Source organism: Channa argus, chromosome 6, assembly GCF_033026475.1.
Source record: "Channa argus isolate prfri chromosome 6, Channa argus male v1.0, whole genome shotgun sequence".
NCBI classification, from domain to species: domain Eukaryota; kingdom Metazoa; phylum Chordata; class Actinopteri; order Anabantiformes; family Channidae; genus Channa; species Channa argus.
Genome location: NC_090202.1, coordinates 23,362,937 through 23,386,751, shown reverse-complemented (window position 1 = coordinate 23,386,751; position 23,815 = coordinate 23,362,937). Strand labels below are relative to the sequence as shown.

The following is a 23,815-nucleotide window of genomic DNA, read 5'->3' as shown; positions in this document are numbered from 1 at the left end:
TTTATTGGCACGGTGTGTGCGCCCCCCCCCCCCATCTCCCGCAGACACACTGATGTCGTTTCCTGAATGTAAGGACATAAATGTGAAACAACAAAGACCGTATCATTATAAAACATTATGTGAGTAAAACATGTAAAATTTCTAAACAACGGTGTGTAAAGTGTCTTTGCTCTGTGACATTATAAAACGCCCATGATGTTTAATTGCAAACTTTTTTTTTTTTTTTTTGGTGTTGCAAATGTTAATTTGATCGACACACACAAACAAGCAAATATTTTTAATCCAAATCGTTAGAGCCAGAAAAACGTCGTCACTTCATCAAAAGGTCGTAACTTCTTTATAAATAAAACTTTTTGGCCCTTTATTAGGTGAAAAATACAAGCACATGTGCACACACACACACACACACACACACACACACACACACACCTGATTAAATGATAAGAACCTCTTTAATATTCACTACACATATTTCTACAAGATGTGACTTTAATGTACAACACAGGCCGGCCATGGTAGCAGGGTTTACTCCACCCTCTACTGGCACCATATGAAATCATCAGCTTTAAATGAAATCCAATATCTCTGGTGAAGAATTTAACAGAGTGTTCCAAATTGCATTTTACTAAAAACAAAAATACCACAAAGGTTTACATTAAAGACTGTTAAACATCTGCAATACACAAAACCCTGGCGGAAGCATTAGCTCAAAAATACAGACTTTGCCTTTTTTCCCCTACGACTACCAGATTTACAGATTTAAACAGAACCTATATGACTTCAAATATACAAAAAAGATAGTAAACCGCCTTAAGCACAGTATTTACAGCAAAGAGTCTCTTTTTGGGGGAAGACCTCATTCAGAACACCTTGCCTCGTCTTTCATTGTTTATTTCTCACAGAAAGAAAAGGTTCTGGTGTTGTTATACAGGCTGAACACAAGTTTCAGCACCAAAAATATACATTGTTCCACCAGATGTTCTGACTTTGTTAGTGTCTACTGCAGAAATTCAGCATCCCGCCCCTTCAGGTCTGAAGCAACCCCTACCACCTGCCTCTGTGGAAGGGTGGACAACCGAACCCTGGCCTCCCATTTCGGAAATGCCTCCCTTCCCTGTCATCCATACTGTCAGGTCCCATTGGATGTCGAGGGAAAGAAGACCCACGAGGAGGGAACGGCATGGGCATTCTGAACCTTTCGGGTGGAAACATGGGTCCTCCAGGCATCATTTGCGGGGGCATGTGTGCCATGTTTGGAGGTGGAAGGAACGGAGGTAAATGAGTATTCGGCATCCCAGGAGTAGGATGCAGAGGTGGCATACCCGCTCTGGAACCGTGCATGATTGCTTGACCTGGCAGGGTCATCGACGGTGCTGCAGCAGACCCCAGCTGGTTGTCAATGCCCACATCTGAAAGTGTGCACTTGTCTCCTTTAGAATCCCTGGTGGAATCCTCCAAAGGCTTCACACTTCCTGTTGCACAAAGAGAAAAATCTTTCACTGATCTCAATGGGAAATTAAATACTGTGGCAGTAGGGGGGAAAAACACAGAACTTTTAAAGACGTGGTATCAAGCTAGTCGGTGAAGGCAATGCAGCATAAATATGCACTAGAAGGCAGTTACTTTTAACTAATGTGGCAGGACTCACATCTCCCCTTTGGATGAAACGTCCACAGTGTTTTCTTCAATATACACGTCTTACCTGGTGCCAGCAAGTCAAACTCTGCAGAGATAAAAGCAGCTCCTCCTGCAGGCATAGCTGTGGGGGATAGCATGATGGGACTAGGAAAAGCAGGTGGGCTACCGAGGGGTGCTGCCTGTTGAGCCGGTGACATCTGAAAAACAAAGAAACACAATGACGTCCGATTAAAAATGATGCAAAGCAGGAGAACTCCAAGTTCAGCATTAACTTCAACATCTGTCATGCGTGACAGAGAAAACATCTTGAGTATCGTTCTACAATATTTCTGAATGTTTGGCCCCCAAGACTTTTTGGTACATTTTTTGGAAGACCCATCACAACATAAACCTTGTGAAGCAAAAAGCATCGTAAAAAGCATGTAGTATAGTTTCACAAATCAAACGCATCAACTACAACGCCAAGATTTTGAAAGAGGTAAGAGGAAGAGCTTGGCTTGTGCATTAACATGTTTAAACAGACAGGAGAAATGGAACATGAAGCTACATTTTTGAAATGTATCAGAAATGTAAAAGAATTCAGGATAACTAGGCGATGGCACAAAGAATCAGACTAATTATACAGAGAATCCATCAGAATGACACAACAATCAGGACCCTGTTTGACATGTTGAATTTTACTCATAAATGAGGGGCAAGCTCAAACCGTGCTGTATGGACTTATGATTTTAGGTAGGAGACAAAAAGTTGAGGAACACACTTTTAGACGGCATGTCAAAGTGTACTGACATTACAGCTGCAAGAACAACATTTAGCTGCATGTGATGTGTTACTTACCCCTCATGTCATTAGCAGAACCAGTTTGATTTTGTTTTAAATAACCCACACAATCCGGTGCAGGCTTCTTTAAGGGAAACAACACCCAGTGGCTCTTTTGACAGTTTATAAGTTTGATTGTGAAAGACAATGGACAAACAGGTTGTATCTGTAGCTTGTTTTGAAAAATTTCTCCAGTTAATCCTTTGCATTCATAAAAATTTACAAACTACATTCTTAAAAGCAATATATATGCAGTATAAGTGGAGGAGGACATTTGTCATTACAGAAGCACATTGTTCCATGAAGGTTAGTACTTTTATGTTGAGTGGCTGTTGGTGAATAACCCCTGAGGTAAATGATTAAGGCAGATAATCAACCTGACAAAGCAGAGCAATTCCCAAACCTATGACACTCCCACACAACAACAACCAAGGAAAAAATGTTAATTTACGTTTCTTGTCCCCACAAGCAAACCTTTAGGATCTGAGAAATGTTATTAGGTAAAGCTAAAGGGGGGAGGGCTTTCAGGAAAGTATGTAAATACTTAGATGCAGAAAGATACAGAGTTGACATGCTGCTTGAATAAGAAAGAAAAATAAATTGTCATCCTTTGACACAGATGCAACTAAACCACAACCAAAATTTATTACAAGACTGTTTGCATCTTCCTCTTCTCCTCCTCCTCCTGGGTGTTCCGTGCCTCCACCTAACCCTGGTCTCTGCATCCTCTTCTCTCACACCAACTACACTATCTGTTTACATGTTTTGAGATCGTCTGCTAGGAATCTCTAAAAAACAAAAGGGACTAAAGCTTTGGCAACAGACCAAAAGCTTTTATCCGTGAACAGTGTCAAACTCTTAGAAAGCTCCATGCCACTTTTTTCCATCAGTGACAGAACACGCACACATAATGGTGCAACTCCAGACTTATAAAACTCAAACATTAAATTTTCTTTCCAGGCCACAATATAAATATTCTGTATTAGAGAATCCAGGCTTATGCATGACCCCGACAGTGACTTCAAGATAAATAGTGAATATGAAAAAAATTAAAAGGGTGTATGGGTGTAAGAAATTGTTTCTGATTTCTACACTAATATATATTCTGACTGTTTGGTAAATAAAAATAAAAATATAATAGTGCAGCTTGTCAGAATGGCTATAGTGAATGTGTATCACACATTTAAAATGTTAACCAAATAGAGTTTTACTGTAAAAGTCAGAATACAGTATATAAAATAATGAAAGCAACCATTTTTCTTATGCTATATATGCTGTAACATTCATTGCATGACTATTATGACTAACATTTATGTGAGACCTCTGATGTATTCATTTGAATCAAACAGCTTACAGTACTTAATTCCCCCAGAGGGAAGCAATGAGAGACCGTCTGATTGGGGCAAGTGAAGAGCCCCCCCATCAACACCAATTGTGGTGCGTGTGTGTGTATGTGTGTGTGTGTCTTTCAAACTACTGTGGGTGAGTTGTGATCAGTGCGTTACTGCAAAAGAAAGGCAGCCTCTCAGTTAAACTACCCCAAATGAATAAAGGTCCAAAAAGATAGGTGCCAAGTATTCAACCTACAAACCCATATCTATCATTAAGACCATTTTATTTCTCTACAAGCCTGTAGACTGCTGGTAACAGATTCACCAGTAGGATAGAACATACAATGTAGTGTGATGCTATACATTGTATGTCATAGCCTACCACATCATACAAACCCCCCCTCACATTTCTGCTTTAAAATTCTCTCCTTGGTGCAAAAGCTGTCTGCAGGCATACAGGCCACAGAGCAAGTTCACTTATTACTGTGGTTAGCTCCTGATATAGAAGACAGGTCATTTGTAGTCATGTGTTGTGGGATTTGATGTAAAAGTCTTCTCTGCACGTGCCACATATTAAATCACACTTAAAATGCTTTCACTAATGCTGTACGAGTTTCCTTGTCTATGTAAGGCAAGCTTCTAGTGACAAGTTCACAGAAAAATGTTTAATAGTACATTTCTATATTCACAGATCAATTTACTGAGCTATAGACAATAGAAGTTAAAGGTAAATTTTAATATCATTAGGGGGCACCAAAATTTCAACGTGCAAATCCTACACTGTCTATTCATAGTTTTTACATGCATAAACACAATTTAAGGAGAAAAAAAAGCGCTGGGGGAGAGAATCAATTCTTTAAATATTTAATTAATTCTGTTTTGATTCTTGTTTAACTTTAAAACTGTTTTGTATGACAACGGCTTGATGCATGTGAAATTGATTAGACGCAGACTTTATAAAAAACCTTAAGCTCAATGGTACCAAACCATTTCCTCTGAGTATGAGGTTATAGACTATTAGGAACAATTAAGTCACAAACATTTTTAGAATCAACCCCACCACTGGGGGGCACCAAAGTCTGAGAACTTAAAGTCACTATGTAAAGGATTTAAAGTTTGTGTGGCCACTTAATTGTCATTTAATGGAAGAAAACCAGGGGGATTTATTTATTTTTTTGTTCTTGGTCTTTCCACTCTAATTTCAAAGCTGCACACAATAACAGATAATTCCAGTCATTTTCTAAATTAATCCTATTGTCTACAATCACCATACACACTTAAAATAACACTGAATCCTCTCTACTAACATTGGTTAGTTATCAAGCCTGCAGCCTGGATTTGCTTGTTTGCCGTCTGTTGTTCAGAAACTATTACAAACACATCAGCCATACACACCACTCCACTGGAGGATGCGTTTTTTCATTCTGAAAACCAAGACCCTTGTGAGCATTGTACACACTCATTTGAATCTCCATAATGCCATCTTAAATGTCACGCATGCAGATTACCGGCCAAAATGCCAAAAAGGCGACAGATGAGCAAGACAATTGTTTGCTTAAATGTCCGTAGATTGTGACAATATCATTGTTTTTAATAAATAAATAAATAAATAATAATTTCTTTAATTTTAAGACTATTTTACTATAAGTAATTTTACATTCACTGGCCACAATCTAATGCAATCCAATGCAGAAGCTCTGCTATTAATTCTACTTTTACAGGGTTATAATTTCTCAGTTTTGAAGTTGAAACTTTCAGAAAGGTGTTTTGGCCAAGCTATGTAAAATGAAGTAGGGGGCAAAACTTTAGAACCACCTCTTCTTATAATGCACTTCAGTATGACCTCAATGATAAAGAGAGTACAATTGTCACCTTTCCGACAGTTTCAACCTAAAAACAGAGAAATTATAACATTGAAAAAAGCAGAATTCATGGTAGAGCAGCTGCATTGGATTGCATTAGATTAAACAGGTGTACCTAATAAAGTGGCCAGTGTGTATCTCTCTACAAGAATACTACCTTTAGGATCTGACAATTTCTGTTAGTTGTAGAGTTTTAGCCAACACATTAATGAAAGACACCTGACAGCAAAGTTTTTAAGTGGGTGCAGAATCCCCCCTCTTCTTAAAAATAAATAAAATAAATAATGTAAAACACAGCTCAACTAACACAGACTGCAACAGAACTATGGCCAAAATCTAACACAAATACGCTTAGATATTTTGAAAAATCTTGCCGGCCAACAAACTAAACAGACACAAGTTATATCTCAATGGCAAATAAAAGAGCTTTCATCTGTGCTTAGTCTCACGTTTCTTTATATCTATTGTAAAATTGTCATTGTATATTTATATTGATGCAGCTCTAAATACAACTTGTTAATACTTGAAAGTCGCAAATAAAGGTTTGACAACTGTCAAAGTGTTGAAGCATGAAGCAAAGTGTCCACTTTATTTCTTGGCCTTTTACCAGAAAACAGTATTTATATAATTAATATATATTCCTAAAAGGAATATATATTAATAATATATAGTAAATCAAGGGTTAAGCACATATCCTTTCTTCTTGTATTAAATGACTGAGACCTAACACTAAATGTGTCCAAATAATTATCGGAGAGTATAAAGTCCGAGTAAAATGTAACTATTTTTAACAATAAACTCATCAACAGGGACTGACTATAGGCAGACGCTCTAATGTTGTTTGACAATTACAAAGATACAATTCTGAGGGGGGGGGGGAAAAAAAAAGAAATCAGTTCAGAAGTAAAACTGCCTTGATGCTGTCAGTATTCCTTGGATATAAGAGGGCTCTGGCTCTTACCCTGTGCTTTCCTCCATGAGCAGAAAACACAGTGTAACAGCTGCGTCCTTTTTGCTGAAGGATAATTCCAGACAAGTAACCAAACTTCTCACTACTCTTACTCTTGTCAATCTAATTCTTTTGATCTTTGTCTGTACCTGCTCCTTTTAAGACACTGACAGTAATGAGGCAGCTCTACAATAATCTGACCTTTGGATCTCGTTCAGAGTATTGTTTGTAAATGATGTCATGGAATAAAGTCAAAGGCCTGTTTGGTCATGAATGAGCCTTTCATTACCTTTAACCTTTTTCCCAGAGTGTGAATCCAAATGTCCGAGGACCATTTCTGTAATACTCACCTTTGTAAGACTTCATGTGAATCCAACGTTCTCCAAACAAGGATATATTGTGGTTTTACTTGATGTAGTTGAAGAATTGTCCTTTTTCCTTGAAATGTCATTTCATGACTGAAAGAAGACTGCTCAGATTTTACATTACAATCAGTTCTAGATGGAGCTACCTGAAACTACAGTAGTTTACATGTGCAGGAGGCTACGAGTCAGACCTGCAATGTAGAATAAACCAAGATTTCTGTGCATAACAATGTAAAAATGCATTTACCTTTTTAATACTGTTTTTGTGTTCCAAGCAAAGGCTTTACATTAGATGCACAGGGCACCTGAAAAGCTGCATTTAAAGGGCATTTTTTTAAATGACATTTAGATCATAATTTCCAATTAGAAAACGTTTAGTATTCAGTTAAAATGACAGACAGTCTTAATTGGAAGTGATTATCCATTTTAAAGAGCTAGAAAAATATGAAATTCATGAGCATTCTTTAAGAGTTTAGGCGATTTTCAACAAATCCAAAGTAGGGGCATCAATATAAAGACCAAAAGTTGATTTTTTGATTTTTTTAAAAAATATATATAAAATAAATTTATATGAAGATTTATAAGTGCACTCTTGTCTCTTTTTAAAAAGGAACTTTTTAAACCTTCTGCAAGACAAGATATTTATGATGTTACAAAGCACCACTTTACTGGCTGCTGTATTTTGGAATAGCAAGATCTTTTCTTCTTTTAATTTTTTTGTCCTAAATCTATCCTATATTTCTTGATTTAATAGTTACTTTCGCTTTTTTTTTTGACAAAAGCCCATTCACTGTTAAAAAAAAAAAATTATAATATATATATATAATTTTTTTTTTTAAAAACATACACCATTTTTTAATTTCCTATTTTTAACACTATAACACTAGAAATGGGCCGTCCTTTGACATTCTTGTGATAAGTTTCATTTGTAAACTGCACATTAGTCATTTTTGCATCTTCTCTGGTTAAGTGTTGCTCCTTGTGAGTAACACATAAATATATAGATGACCCTTTCCTTGGGTTTCCAGTTTTGTCCACTTCCTTCCAGCAGCTAATTTGTGACAAAAAAGCTGCCAATACATTTCATGTTGCATCTACCTTACTTTGACGTGCCTGGTTACCTGTTAGAGCAACACTGAAAATATTCAGCATTGTTTAAGAAGCTTGAGCAACGCAAACATTTCATCTTCATCGAAGCCCCTTGACCTCACAAAAAGCCCTTTTAGCAACTTGACATGAAATAGAAGCACGTATTTGGTTATTTATGCTGCTGAACTTGAACCCAATGCCAACATTCTGGGTCAAGGAGATTATATATAGATATAGATGTACACAGTTACAGTTTCAAACATGGGGTCTGGCTGAATTGTTTTAATGCATTTTTGGTGGATGCATTTTGTTTTTTTATCATGTATGAAAACAGCACCGACGTACAAGCGAAATTAGGTTGCAGCAAAGCAGGTCATTGTTTTTGTGTCTGCATGGGCATTGTTGAAAGTACGATTCACATTGTACGAAAGTAAATGATCAGGATAGACATTTAACACCAGGCATGAGATTTAGCAACATTTGAAGTTAGGTACAACTGACAAAATGTTGCTAGAATTTACTTGGCCTTGCAATAAAGAATGGATTATTAATAAACCGATGAGTAGACAATTCACAAAGCTCAGTACTGCAAACCCAGCCGGGATGAGAAAGGTAACAATTCTAAAATACCCACTATTTGCTTCGGTATTTTTGAGCTACTGTAGATTTAAGGCAAGACAAAAAAAGCCCTGTCGACCCCCACTGAACTCTGCAACCGCATGCCCATATTATTGTTTACTTGGGTGTCTTTGTTCTTCCTCATTGTCTCCTCCACTCTGCTGCACGTGAAGATGGCTGAGATTGAAAGTCCATTATTTCAGTGCAACATAAACTGACCACGTCACCTCACTTGATATGCCATTTGAGACCAGCACCACTAACCAGACAGGGCATACAGACCGATATGCCAGGTCGGGTACAGTAGCTGGCACGCCCTTATCCTGGAATCGCAAATGTGATGAAACCAGTTTTTCGTAGTAGCTGAGATACACTGATGTTGGAAAACGACAGCGGCGTATCCTGACACAATGTGTGCCAAGACATTGCGGTTATCTGGAATTATGTAGATATGTACAGATTATGTAGAAAACAACAGGAGGAGGTGTCTTCATGCATATCAAGCAATGCATGCTGTGCAAAATGTCACCAGGCAAACAAGCTATAGTTATCTGCCTTTAGCGCTTAATTGACTTGGACAGGATGATGCTGTAGTTGGCAGCATGACTGAAAAAATGATTTACCTTAGTTGGCAATCCTAGCAGAGTATTCAAACGTAATCCTGCCATAAGTACAACTTTGTGTCCGTGATCATGCGCTCTAATATGCAGGAGGGTGCTATACCCATCAAACAAGATGGCACATTTGCCTAAATTATGTTTACAGGTATTGAAGATAGTTAGCCTGTGAAATGCACCATTTTGCAGGTAATATATTAATAAAAATATATAAGAATACATAAACAAAAGCTAATAATTTAAGCTAAGCTAATTTAATTTGGTCATTATATTGGTTATGAAAGACAGCTGCTATAGAAAATTGATTTTTCTAATGATGTAACAAATAACCACACAGCTGCACATTTAGAGGGCTGGCAGATGTCTGTGAAACCCTTGAGGTGCAAATTGAGAATGTAATTTAGAATAATACCGTCAATAATTATACTTTAAACTTGACTACCAATCGACAATTGACATTTTCAGCGTTTTCCCAAAGGAAAACAATGTTGCCAGCACGTCACATTCAAGAGAACAAACTAAACTGACACCAGTGAAAAGCATCTCATCCTTTTTAAGTGACAAGCCCTGATGGTGCTCTGATAACATTGTTACACAAAGGTGGCTGGTTTGATGCAACCTTCACAAACAATTATTCCCAAAATATCCCAAGATCCAGATAGTCTTCAAAGAAGCAACAAGTAGAGAATTCCCTGAGCTAAACCTTTACTCATTGAGCTTTTGCTTCAATGTCTAATTTATATTCTTTAGTACCAAGTGACAAGAAAATTAGTATGTACAGATGAAAGTGCACGCTGTCGTTTAACGGTTAAGGCTGTGTGGTCATGTATCTTTCACAGCTTCTAGGCTGCCTTTACTCACAAATCTCTCTTATTTTTTAAAAAAAAATAACGTTTAGCGGCAGACAATTGGACAAGCATTCCTATTTGGTATTTAACATTTGATTTTATCATGTAATCTCAAGAGGTACGTTAAATTTTAAATCTTGTTGGAAGTTTGTAGCCTTCTGACTTCAAATTTAACGGTCACAAAAAAACTACCCATCGCACCACATATAGGATATAATTCCTTCCAAAACCAACTGTAGACCTATTGCCAATATTATTTTAAAGAGATGAACTGCAAATGTAAGACAATTTTGCAGCCTTTCAAACTAACGTCAATATCTGATCTTTTTGGATGTGGCAGAAAAGTAGCAATAGCCCTGCACTGCCTCAGTAAGTCTCTTGCCTGCTTTTAAGCCCACAATAAGCTTTGCAAATGATTAATTAAGGAATATACAGAAATTGAGGGCTGTAGAAATGGTGTAAACATATACCTGAGATTGACTAATACGAAAGACAATGTCACGTGAGCTCTTAGCAGTTTGGTTTTTTGATCAATGTTGTACACTCGAACTCCCAAGGCCCGTATAAATGAAAGCAGACAACTGTGAAAGAGAAACATGCTGCATGTACTGCAGTAAATCGACACTAAATATAAGAAAACATCGTTGTAATATGAGCCATGTTTTTTTTTGTTAAGCAATATCACTCTTACCAAAAAACAAATCAAAATTTCATCAAATCTCAGCATCAAATCTCCTGTGCAGCTTTCATTTTGGCTGGTCTAGCACAAAATATAAGTAGCTAACAGAGCTGTCGGCTTACCTTGTCTCCCACTTTGTCTGTCTTCATCCTAATCGAGCGTTAAAGTCCCACCAGCAGCCAACAGTCAGATACTCTCAACCTCATGACAAATGAGCAACTTTTCTTCTGAATGAGGTGCCCACTTTAGCACGCATGCTAAGTGTGGTAGGTTGCAGACAGTCCAGCTGTTTCAGATTTTATTTAAGCAAGTTCATGGACCATTTATTCAACATGTGGTCAAGTGAGGACTTTATGTTTAACGGTTATATTTAACAGTCACTCATTTAAAGATTTTGTTCGAGTTTTCTTTTGTGGATGTTAGGATCAGTAAAAACACAAAATTACTGATAACTGACGCAGACACTCCAGATTATATAGTTACTAAAAAAACAGAACAGATTGGAAATGCTTCCCTCTACACAGTACAACAATAATCTAAGATTTTTTTTGCAAGTCCCACTTTATTTATACTGCACAGTACAAGGTTACCGAGTAAAAATTCAAATATTTTCCAGGGAAAAAAGAGGAAAGGAATGAAGAAGCGTTGCTGAATATAATGCCTATAAGCAGAGGAGCTTATCTGAATTCTGGCAAAGTGGATGAAGATCACAACTGAATTTCAGTATTTATTTGGTGACTCTGAAATAACCTTTATGATGCAAAGGAAGATGTGTGACACACTGAAAACCCCATTCCAGAGCCCAAAAAAAAAAACTTTTCATAAGAGTTTAATCAAGCATTCCAAAATACTAAACTCATATTCAACATCTATTGCAGACATGTTGACTGAGAATGTTCCTTAAAAGCACAAATTACAGGCAGTGAGTTGTGACACGTAATTGTAACAGGCTACAGTTTTTGTAGTAGTAGTGTTAAAGATCAAGTGAAGACTACATTATAAAAACAGTTCTTCCAAACTCACTTTAAAACTTGAATTGCTCAAACATCCAACAAGCCCGAACACCAAAGGACAACAATTATTAAGTATTTATTGTCCATGTCACTATAGTGTTAAGTAACAGAATTTATACATGTGCTATCTATATTACTTTTCAATCAAAATTTATTATAAAAATATTTCTGCGTCATCAGAATTCTAAAAGCTATTAAATGAAAATAAAGTATTTATGATTGTGCTTGTTTCTTGCTGACCCATTTGCATGTCTAACCCACTGGGAGCAACCTGGGGTTCAGTGTCTTGCACGAGTTCATTCCAACATGTAGCCAGCAGAAACCAGAAGTCACATTTTGATCCTGTGGTTTGTGGATATCTGCTCTGCAACTGATCTACAGCTGCTTGGTATGCGTTTTATTTAAAGGATTTCTCATTCACAGGCATACGTCAGTTGTGTTGTTGTGGCACATGGAACTCACAGGCCCACAAACATTTGCAAATACTGGCCCATAAGTAAATATGCATTATTTTTTTCCACACAGCTATCAGTGCTGACTGAATGATAACAGACTCAAGATCAACAGCATTTTATGGGTTTCACCAGTGTAAACCAGACTAAATATAGAAAATCCCTCACAGTGAAGATGCAGCCACCAATGACCAAGCTAGTGGGTAACAGCACCCCTACTATTTCTGATGTATCATTTGTGATTTTAGAAGCAATTGTTAATTTGGCTTCTTAGACTGCACTTTTATCAAAAATGCTGAAAAACCAACATCCATTTTTAATTTCTACTTTGGCTAACATGGTGTTGCTTTAATAATTTCCATTATTTTTTTAGTTTTCCATTAATAAAATGTCACTATGTTCACTTACCATAAGTTGAGCACCAATTTATAGTTTGATAGTGTGCCCAGAACTAGATTTTAGGTGTCCTGGTGCTCCGTTCCAATTAACACATTTTCAGATTTTGTTCTAGGTATATCCCATTTCAATGGTAAATGTTCAGTGTTTTCATGTCACTTCCTTATCATTAATGACCATCTGTAATGTTTTTGATTCTTTTTGTGCATTTTACAGTAAATAAATACATACCAACTGGTATGTAAGCAATAGCCTAATAACAGTTGCAGATGTAAGAAAGAACATAAAGATGGTACATATTTTAATAGAGTATAGTACTTACATCTTTGGATAGAGCTAGTTTTCAGGAGTTTGTGAGCACAGCTACCAGTCTTCAGCATGTTGGACGGAACGGAAAACTGCTGACTACATTTCATCGTGTTCGCCACCTTTTCAAGACACACTGTGGCCGCAGACCTATCGCTGTTTTCACCAACGTTTGTAATTTCCTTTGAGGGAGCACTCATCACCATGGCTCACGTGCATTACCACAACAGTAGGTCTGCTACTTCAAATAACCATGACGTACATGGGTTGGATGCATGTGGGTTATTTGACTGGATGTGATTGGTTAGAACTGGGTTCGTTCCTATACATATATTTTGTTTATAGGGCCTTTCACTACACTGGCAAGTTCTTTAAATGTGCAGTGACTTGTTTTTTTAAGAGAAAATTAGGCAATGGTCCAGATAAGCTCCACTACTCATATGCAACAACAATTTTATTTTGTTATTTTATTTCTCTATAAGAAAGATTGTGAAGTAACCCTCTAACATAGGGCTGGGCAATATGGTCAAAACATGTGGTCAATTCCCAATTTCCATAGATTTTTTTCTCTGTCAAAACATGATTAAAAATCAGAATTATTTAAACTAAATGCTGTTCTCTTTTTACAAATTGTAAACATAAGGAAAAATATTAGGAGCAGCTGTGCAACAATAACAGAGGTAATGGCCACCCACAACACCTGCTATGGTTGCTTACGAAACACAGGTTTCCTACATTCTGTACTGTCCTTGAATGCAACATAATAGTCAAATCATTTGACTTTACGGAGACACAGGGTTTTATTTTCTTTTAATGTGAAGCCTTCAGATAAAGGCAAGCGAAACAGAGATGTGCTAATATGTCCTGCATTTCCACAAATGAGGTAACATAACTATATTTGTGTGGTTTTATTTTATTGTCTTCACTTGCTGTGGCTGCCATTACTCCAGCTCATTGACTGCCAAAGCCAACACAAGTGCCGGTAAGGCAGCTTACAGTGCTGTTTTACTGTTACTGCTGTTTGAGTGACAGCGGGGGAAGTAATATTACCCATGTAGGCATTTTTCACATTGTTCAATAACAAAAAATGGAATTAATAGAATTAAATTTTATATATCGCCCAGCCCTACTCCCACAAGGTCATTAAACCATTTAAATAAGAGTACTTGTGAATAATGAAAATGTGTTTAAAAATTGCATTAGCATTACCTGAATGTGAGTAGAGGCTGATCCATCTGCCATTGCACTTTCCAATGCTCCGTTTAGAGTTGCCTGCTTATTGAGGTCCCTGGCATTATTCCACTCTGAATACAAAGGGAAATAACAACATGAAGAAAAATGCCAGTAGCAAGTGAAATTTGCCCTTGCTAAAATAACAGTATGCTTACCTGGATTTATTGTCTCTGGGTCCAGCATTCCCCCTTCCCGATAGGTCTCCAACTCCTCAACTTTAACTTTGCTCCAGGGAATGTAGGTAACTCCCCGCTCAACATCCCAGAACTTTTTGTGTGCCGACTTTATACCTTTGTTCAAAGCCCAAGCAATCTAGCCAAGAATGACATGACATCCATAAATTAGCAAACACTACTAAAATAAGTCTTACAGAGCCAACATGTAACTGGAAATAAATGCAAGCTTTTAAGAGAAAATGTACCTTAACTGGCTTCTGATTGACTTTGTAAGACCCCCTACTGAGCTTATTTAAAGCTGTATAGGCATCCTGTCTGTGAACCATAACAATATATGCACAACCCCTTGGAGGAATCATCTGGACATAGGAAAAAGTAACAACAAAACAAAGGACAACATTAGCTTTAAATTAAAAAAAAAAAAAAAGACTAAAAAGTACCTCAGAAAAAAAGTTCCAAACTTACATTAATGGATTCAATCTGGCCAAACTCTTCCAAAAGGGACATCACGTCACACTGCTGTGTTTTCTTGTCTAGTTGCCCAACCCAAAGCGTAGTGCTGCAAACTGCAAGAAAACAAAATTCATTTAATAAGGCAGGTTAAAGTAATGTTTCAGTTTTACAAACTGTAAAAAAAAAAATGTTGTGTCACTTTAATGCTTACAGTCCAGTTATACAAGGTCACTAGTAGCCAAAGGAACATTAACCAGGCTACCAGTTCGTCTGAATTGGTTCCCAAATGGTTCCATGGCAGGAAATCCCTTCTAAATGCTGTTACTGGGCAGTGAACATCTTGTCCAATGCCTTTTGTGTCAAACATTTACACATTATGGCATGAACAGTTTATAATGCTTCTTGGTACAAAGCATAATTCATGGGGAATAGCAAGCAGCTGTAGAACTGTCCTAATGTGCTTCCAATGTAAGTAAGAGAGGAGAAACTTCAATAGTCCATGTTTTGTGCAAAAATGTTTTCAAAGTTGATAAGTCTAATGAGGCATCTGCAGAACATATTATTGCAAAGTTGTTATTGCAATAAACCAACGTATTGCAAAGTTTCTACCTTTTCAAGTAGAAAAATCCCTTCTTTTTGTTACTTTCCTTCCACAACAGCTCAATATGGAATATTGACCAGGAAAGCAAAAAAAAGGGAAATTTCAACTAATACTAGAAAGACAACATTTACATAGGAGGCATGTAGGAAAGGGAGGCATGTAGGAAAGGTATCTTTTAAATTATTATTGCAAAAAAAGTAACAGAGACTGTAATCTGTTAAACCGGTTTCAATGCACATTCACTGACACATTTTGGAAACAAACTAGATTAAGGGAATTTGACTAACGAGATGACACAAAAAAATACACTCTTTCTTACAGTTGAATGAAAAAGTTTGCATTCCCTTATGTTGGAATGGCAAAACAGATTAGAACATTTTTCCCCATCATATTTAATGCTAGTTTGTTAATAAAATATAATAGAATGTTCAAATATGTTTATCGTTTAATATACCCACATATTCTATTTTTGACAAATACCTTTGGGGAAGTCAGGCAAGTAAAACATCTCAGCTACTTGTTAAAGGGCAAGTGGTCAGAAAACGTTATTGTCTAGCTCTGCTTTATCATCAGAAATAACCAAAAAATAAAAGAATAAATAAAATACATAAATAATCCAGGAGTGTATAAAGAGGAAACACTGGAAATTATGAAAATTATCATTGCAAACATTTGCATTTCCTTCACTATGTAAAATCTGACTGATCTTAAAAAAAAAAAAAAACCACTGTCAACACTTGATGACTGGCACAAAATGAATAAAATTTGTCTTGCTCATTTGCAAGCATGCAGATGTCCAGGGGCAACCTTAGGCAGTTTAAAAATAAAACAACTGGATCAGGAAAGAACACTTTAAAATGTAACTTTTTAAGGTAAAAACAAGTCCAAGGTCTGTCGTAAAAACTACATCAAGCCAAAAAGTGCAATTCATTCTTCAAACACATTTACCTGTTACCTTAATATGCTGAGTAAAGGCCAGTCTTGTTTAATTTGTTTATTTATTGAACATTCTTGATAGTTCCGTAAAATTAGGTATCTACTATATTGTCTCAGTTGGAAATATTACTTCTTTAAACTGAGAAACAGGAACATAGTTTTACAGCTAAAATGACAAAATGTCTCTTAAGAGACACACTGTACTATGGTTAATTATTGAACAATATGTTTTTCCCGGATTTGGCCTTTGTACGCCACCACACTGAATTTAAGATGAAACACGCAAGATACAAGTGAAGTCAAGACATTCATCTGTAATTCAAAGGATTTGACAAACGTTTGGGATTAACTATTCAAGACATTCAGCAATTTTTTATAAAATCCTATCAAAATTAAAACCATAAGGATTTTGATACTTTTAATACTTGGACAAAAATGCTTTGCGTTCTTTTTCGATGCGATGTCCTTTCAGTTTTCAGCATTTGGATGAATCTGAGGCCTACAGAATTCATTTTGCTACTTGTAGCAGCAGTCAGGTCATTAATAAACACCAGTGACCTGCTTCCATAGACAGCTTTACATACCCATGCCATAACACTGCCTTCACCATGTTTGACAGATTATTTAGTATGTCACAATGTATGTATCAAATGCAACACGCACAACCACCTACAGGCCTTTTACCTGGTTAACGAACCATAAACCAAAAAGAAAACAGGCCAACTACTTATCAGTTATTTGTTCCATTTTGTTTGTACCATAGGTGTAGTAATTGAATAGTTAATGTCACACTTTTGTCAAGCTGTTTGAATTAAAGCTGAGGTCTCTAAGAATTAAAGGTCTTGACTTTACTCTCATCTTAAGTGTTTTATATCAAATTCAAAGTGGTGGCATACTGAGGCCAAATGCCAAAGCAAATTATCATTGTTCCAATATTTAAGCACCTAACTGTTTAAGCACCAATACTGCCCAGCATATCACTCTGGTTGATTCATCACGACAACATAAACAAATTAATGTATAACATAAGCAAATATAAATTAAATTTTTTGAAGCAAATAATATAAAATCTGATATATGTTCCACATCATAAGTAGAATGCAAGCTGTACCAAGCAGGACATATTCTAAGTCACCTTTTTAAAAAAGAAATATTAATGATTTATTGTGGCAATTTTGGCTTGTTTCAACAGACTACGCTCTTCGTTTGATGATTATTTTTGCAGTAATTAATTAACTTCTAAGGGGATTGTTTACTCCATGCTGATGTAGAGCAACGTTTCTGAGTAACACTTACCACTGAGTGTCTGACTCTTTATGCTTGGAAGACCTTTTTGTCTGCGCTCTCTGTCCCTCTCCCTTTCACTTCTGTCCTGAGAATGAGAGCGTGATCTCCAGCGCCGTTCTCTGGAATGGGAACGAGAGCGTCGATACCTTGACCTTCTTGAATGGGACGAAGACCGTGATCTCCTTGGAGATCTGGAACCCAAAGATCCAGCATAACAGAGTCAGCAAATACAACAAAGGAGTAAAGTCATGCTTGTACCCATTTGCTGAAATGACAGCATGAACACAGAGTTCTAAGACTTCACGGGAGCTACTGAGAAGGTCATCAAGTTATTTCTTCACCCAATAAATACTAAAAAAAAAAAAAAAAAAGCCTTTAGCAACTGTACCACATGTCCCTATAGTATCAGACCCAGATCTGAATTTTTTAAAACAACCAATATCTACAACACTTCAGTTATCGGTGATGAGTGCAGCCCATTACCTGGAGTTAGATCTAGATCTTGATCTTCTGACATAGTCTCTGTGTCCGCCCTCCGGCCTCATAGTTGAGTCTTCCCTTGAATTTACCTATTAAATTGATGAAATGACATTTTTTTTTTTTTTTATTTGAGCAGGGGGTTGCAAGTTCCAATTTAAAGAGTTTATGGTATTGTTTAATTCTAATTTAAATGCAGTGACAGCTGGAAGTTTCAAATCTATCACAGGAGAGCTTTCCATAAGGTAGTTTGGAAATGACAATTTACCTGTGATTGAAAATAAGCCTCATTTATAGAATGGTACCCATCTGACACATGATTTTCACCATGACTGATTCTTCCACTGTGCTGAGGGAAGACACAGACAGCCACAAAGTTAATTTTGAACAGCTAGCACAGGAACACTAACCACAGAACATTTAAACTAATGGCCATGACACACCAAGGTGACATTAAAAAAAGATCACTGATGAAGACCAACTGCTCCATTGGATTACGTTGCTTTCGTCTGAGCCGACAAGTGACGCTTACACACACTGCAAAGACGAGAGCCAACCAGCATGTAGCACTGCACGTTTTGCACTTGTGTGAAGGAACAGAAAGTGGAGTACGTTGGACTGCGTATGTACAAGCTGTGTTAGCTTAACATATTTACACTACTCTCAATCTCTACCGACTGTTTATAACTACTTCTTATCAAGGATGTGTCTCATAAGTCACAAATTCTACTGCCATTGTTAATACTGTGTTCTCGTCACATGCACTGACTCACTAAGCTAAGCAGCCAGTCCAAGTGGTCTCTTTCACCAACAAGTTGTCAACACCCTACGCTACTTTAGCGAGTAAAATCTGCCAAAAACCCGCCAATGTGGGTTTGACTAGTGCCAATTGTGCAAGACACACCACAAAGACTAGGCAGATGAACACAAACCAACATCTGACAGTTACTTGTTGTGTCATGGCTTTAAGGCTTGCAGCTCCACAATGATTCCTTAGACAATTACCGGGGTAAAAATTTTAAGCATTCATCATTTTAACTTTATATTTGGTTTCGGCAACTCATACATCAAAGTCTAAACAGAGCAACTTCCTTTACAGCAAACAATGCTGGTATTATTCTACAGACTTGCTAAATTTAAAAGCTATTTGTTATATAATTCACATATAATTGGATACCTCTATACCACCCGCCTGCAGCATCATATGTGGATGAACATTCTCAGTGTTGGGCATCTGACCAGAGAACTGGATAAACACATTTTCAGGTATGCCTCTGTCATGACAAGATACATGTGACACAGAGTGAGTATGGGAATTCAAAATCTGCAAATAAAATGTAACACACTGAAAATAATTGACACCAATACAATAATTACAATAGGTACGCGCACATACGCTCAAGTAGGTCAAATAGGACTCTGTGGGTGCTAATTAGTACATCATATGGTTTGATTGCCTAACCAAAAAATGTGGTGTAAGTGGGGGGGAAAAATCTGGTTTTACAAGTGAGCTAGTAGTCATTTAAAAAATATCCATACTAGACACAAAATGTCTCCTACTTTATGATCTATAAATCTGGCCACACTGGAATCTCTATAGGACATAACTGCAGATTTTTGCTTTCTAATGGGTGATTGAAAACATTAAAGAATGCAAACAACTTTCTTTTAATTGCCAAAGTTAAGAGACCTGGAATAGCATAATTGCCCCACAGAAATAATTAAGAGCACATACAAATTTATCAATTCAAGCACGTATTATGCAACTCACTGTGAATGGGCACTGCCTTCTTGAGCCATCATATCCTCAGGTTCATCATCATAGTCAAATCGGTCAAGAAGTTTCTGAGAAAATATATTTAAATAAATGACTAAATGTGTATATTGTGTGACTACAACAAGTTACAGTATGTTGTGAGTTATGCCATTACCTCAGCTAAAGAACTTTTCTTTTCTGTGTGCGTACTGTATGAGTTGGGCTGACCCACAGGCATCTGGGGGGGGTTTGGTATATTGTTTGCAATGGTGGCTGTCAAGTTCTTATCTACCTGCTGAAATTTCTGAAGCATCCTCTGCAACTAAAGGAGGGAGCAGGAGGGATCATTCAGACTTTACACATTTTTTAAAATCTGTCATGAACCATAACATGTATGACATTAGCTAAAATACTGATGCACTAATTTGGTTTACTGATTACCTCCTGACCATGAGGAGACTGAAAAAGCTGTGCTACAGCAGCTAAAGCATCAGGATTGGGCAGCTGGGGCACAGAAGGCACAAGAGAAGCGCTGGTTATAGGAGGCTGGATCTCTGGTTGAGGGTCAGCAAGACCTGTTCAGATACAAGAAGGAGGTTGACATCTTTGCATGCATATTATTGGATGTAGTTCATCAAACATTGGACAAATACACAGATTTCTCTACCTTCCAATGCAGGAGGATGTACAACAGCTCCATTAGCCATATCCATCAGAGGCTGAATGATGTCCATGTCAAACACACCATTCTTCTGCCACAGGTTTAGGACACGAATAATTTTGCTCTGGTATAAAAAAATACAATATAATCCCATCATTGAGGTTCTTTGATTGCAAAATTCATTACAATGATTTAAAATACCAAAAGCAAAAACAGAGTAGACTACCTTATCATCCTCTGGGCAGCAGTAAAGGTTTCGAAAGGTCTCTGTGAAGTTTTTCAAGAATCTGGGCCCAAATACATCCTTGTCAACTCCGAACTGATGACGTGATTGTCGAACAATAGAATCAACCACATACAAGCCAGGGACTTTCAATTCTGGCTTGCACTGATAGAAACACACACAAACACACAATATATATAAAAAAATTTGGATTATGTGTCATTTGAAATCAAATATTTAATATAATTCACAAAAAGAGACTATAGCACATACCTTCTTGATGAACTTTTCAACAATCTGGACAACATGTTTGTAAAGCTAGTAAAAGACAAAAGTTTATATCAGTTACAGCACATATTGATTATGCAGCGTAAAAACCATCCCACACAAGCAATTCACACTACTGAATTTGAGAAATTAATTTAAAATTATTTACAGGTATAATATTCATTATGACAATGATTATCTAAAATGCAAAAGCTTAAAGCAATGGGAAAAATTCTAATTGTTCAAGCATTTACTGCATATTATGTTTTTTCGTAAAACCACAAAATCTAAATGTCTAAGATATCAACAGCTCTATTACCAACACTTAATTCTTGGGAGTCTGCAGTTGTTTTTGAAAACTTCTGATTTTGCCCATATGAAATGAGGTTTCCAATTAAATTAATCACGTGAGTCGATCAGGGCCACATGATCATAGACTCCTAGTTAAGTTAATATAACAAAGGGCACAATATTCACTTTACCTTGATTGCTTTAATGGCTGATTTTGTCACAGACATCATTTTGGCACGGGATATTGGAGGCTTGATCTCAATCATGGAGAACAACTGATGGTTTAAAAAAAATAAAGAAGAATGGCATTAGTTAAACTTTAAAGGAAAAACACTGGTCAAGAATTAGAATAGAAAACATAAAGTGTCCTATAAAACAGACACCACTAAACTACAGCAACATTCAGCCATTTTTCAGTGGTAAAGAAAAAAAAAATTGTAACATCACACAGCATTCAAATAAAATTAAAGAAAACGACAGCATAAACAAAAGTTTTCGATGTGACTGTCCACTGTACTGTTTCATAAACCTACATATTCTTTAACTACTTGACATGAGCCAATATGTGGTTTCTTTTTTTCAGTTGTTTGCTTGTGAAGTGCTTGCAACTAACACAATCATGCAGCTTATAATTACATTTTTATATCTGTGAATGAGCAGAGTAGACTGCAAAGTACTAAAGAGAGAAACAAAAATAACAGAGGCTGTACATGTCAGACAACCAAGTTATCTGGTAGCCTTTAGAACATTTATGCCACGAAGAATGAGCATCATGTGATGATGAAGAAACAGCTTTACTAACTGAATGTATATTAAATATTATGTTGATGAAAAACAAATCTTTGTATACAGTAAATCCTTTTCCTAGTTCAACATAAAGGAGATGGTCAAATATTTACTCAGCTGTAGATAAAGGTAACTTTGACATGTTTATTGTAAGGGTAATTGTAAATCATGATCACAGTCATACATATATAGTAATGCAAGTCAATTCTGACGTTATGTAACTTGTAAACGTCAAGAACGTGTATAATTGACAGCACACAACAATATCACAAGGTTTTAAAAGCAACACAGCAATTGAAATATATTGTAATGTATTGAGACGCAGAAATGTTTATCGCGTTCTCCCTGTGTTAATTCGCTAACGTTAAGATTACGCACTACGGGCCTTGACAGATTACCATTAGCTTGACGTTAACATTAAAGCTAAACAAACCAGGTTGTTTTTATAGACTAATGTTACGTTGACTGAACTAAAAAAAAAGAAACAAATTCACTGCTTAAGTTGTATAGAACTGTGCTTTGCTGTGGAAATACTAGCATTAATACACTGTCATTGTTTAGCTTTCACGATAGCCTTCGCCTTTTATCTCTTTCGACGCTGATAAGCTAAACAGGAGCAAACTTTACCTCCATGTTGAACGCGTTCACTGCATCCATAATGGCTTGTTTTATTTAAACACGGTTGACGAGTGAAAATATATTTCGTTATTCTACCCAACCATAACCACGTGCAGTCGTATACATAACATTATAACAGCTAACAGAACTGAAATGCTGAAGTTTTAATGTTATCAAATTGCTAGCCAAAGGTCTGCTAAGCTAAGACTGTGCGACTGCGCCCTAGCATATGATGTCATCTTCTTCGTCCTCCTCTATTTAGCTGCCACTAGGAGCATTATCGCCACCCACTGGTAACATACTTGTACTAAAAGTTTTGATTACATCAAATCCCATCTAGTAGATAAAATGTATTGAATTTCTGTATATTAATCCCAATGATGCTTGAGAAGAGTTCTTTAATATCCAAATATTTTATTTCTTCTTGATCGAAATTCATTTTCAATGTGTATCATTATTGTATTGTGGATATTCAAAAAGAACATGCTTCAGTTTCTTGGTTACAGATGTCCAAGTTTGACTTGGATAAACAAAGTTTCTTCTCTTCTACCTCTGCCTTATGGTTTATGTAATTCAGTTATGGGTGTGGAGAAATAGAAATGGGGAGGAAAACACACACTGGAGGAATAGGCATAATTAAAAACTAATAATAACAGACAGCGACTACTTTTAGCTTAACATTGTGGTGGGAAACAAATAAGTAGTAATGGAAGTGTTTCCCTGATATTTAAAGTTTTAAGAATCTTAGTAATGCAACTGGTATGTGACCTTAAGATGTGACTAGATTCTGACCTGTTATGTATTAAAGGAGAAGCTCTGACCCCTTTAATTCTTTCATCGCTTTCAGAAACTGCCCCAGACCCATCGACTTTACCTCAAACAAAAATAACGAATACTCCTGTCCAATTCAATTTCCAAGAGAACATTTTTGTTTTGCACGCTGCCTTCATCTGCCGAGATAAAAGTCAGCTTGGGAAGAAAAACTGAGTCAAGCAGGCAAACATACACAATGCTGTGGGTTGGAAGGCTGTCCCTCTAGTCTGGTTAACCAATCAAACAAGAGTAAGT

The 23,815-nt window shown here is 36.7% G+C and overlaps 1 protein-coding gene across 2 annotated transcripts; it reads right to left on the bottom strand.

Moving 5' to 3' along the window:
* Positions 1 to 341: 341 nt before the first annotated feature.
* LOC137128667 (SR-related and CTD-associated factor 4-like) lies at positions 342 to 22,991 on the bottom strand. Of its 2 annotated transcripts, XM_067507055.1 has the most exons (18): positions 22,757 to 22,990; positions 21,535 to 21,618; positions 21,059 to 21,103; positions 20,789 to 20,950; positions 20,569 to 20,686; positions 20,343 to 20,476; positions 20,077 to 20,223; positions 19,917 to 19,990; positions 19,323 to 19,419; positions 18,414 to 18,494; positions 18,152 to 18,237; positions 17,678 to 17,859; positions 14,857 to 14,957; positions 14,637 to 14,750; positions 14,371 to 14,527; positions 14,192 to 14,286; positions 1,703 to 1,835; positions 344 to 1,472 (listed from the first exon to the last, which is right to left on the bottom strand). In XM_067507055.1, exons 1-18 carry the CDS (start codon positions 22,784 to 22,786, stop codon positions 1,045 to 1,047), a joined length of 2,268 nt encoding a protein of 755 aa, XP_067363156.1. In that variant the 5' UTR covers positions 22,787 to 22,990; the 3' UTR covers positions 344 to 1,044. The 2 variants fall into 2 exon arrangements, with proteins under 2 accessions (XP_067363157.1, XP_067363156.1); XM_067507056.1 differs by lacking the exon at positions 18,414 to 18,494 and having other exon boundaries at positions 342 to 1,472; positions 22,757 to 22,991.
* Positions 22,992 to 23,815: the final 824 nt, after the last annotated feature.

Excerpts from the sequence above, each read along its gene's own strand:
- LOC137128667 (XM_067507055.1), bottom strand. The coding sequence starts at position 22,786 with ATGGATGCAGTGAACGCGTTCAACATGGAG. Across the intron at positions 20,951-21,058 it reads TTGAAAAGTTCATCAAGAAG|TGCAAGCCAGAATTGAAAGT; the intron begins GTATGTGCTATA and ends TGTTTCTATCAG. Across the intron at positions 20,687-20,788 it reads GCTGCCCAGAGGATGATAAG|AGCAAAATTATTCGTGTCCT; the intron begins GTAGTCTACTCT and ends TTTTTATACCAG.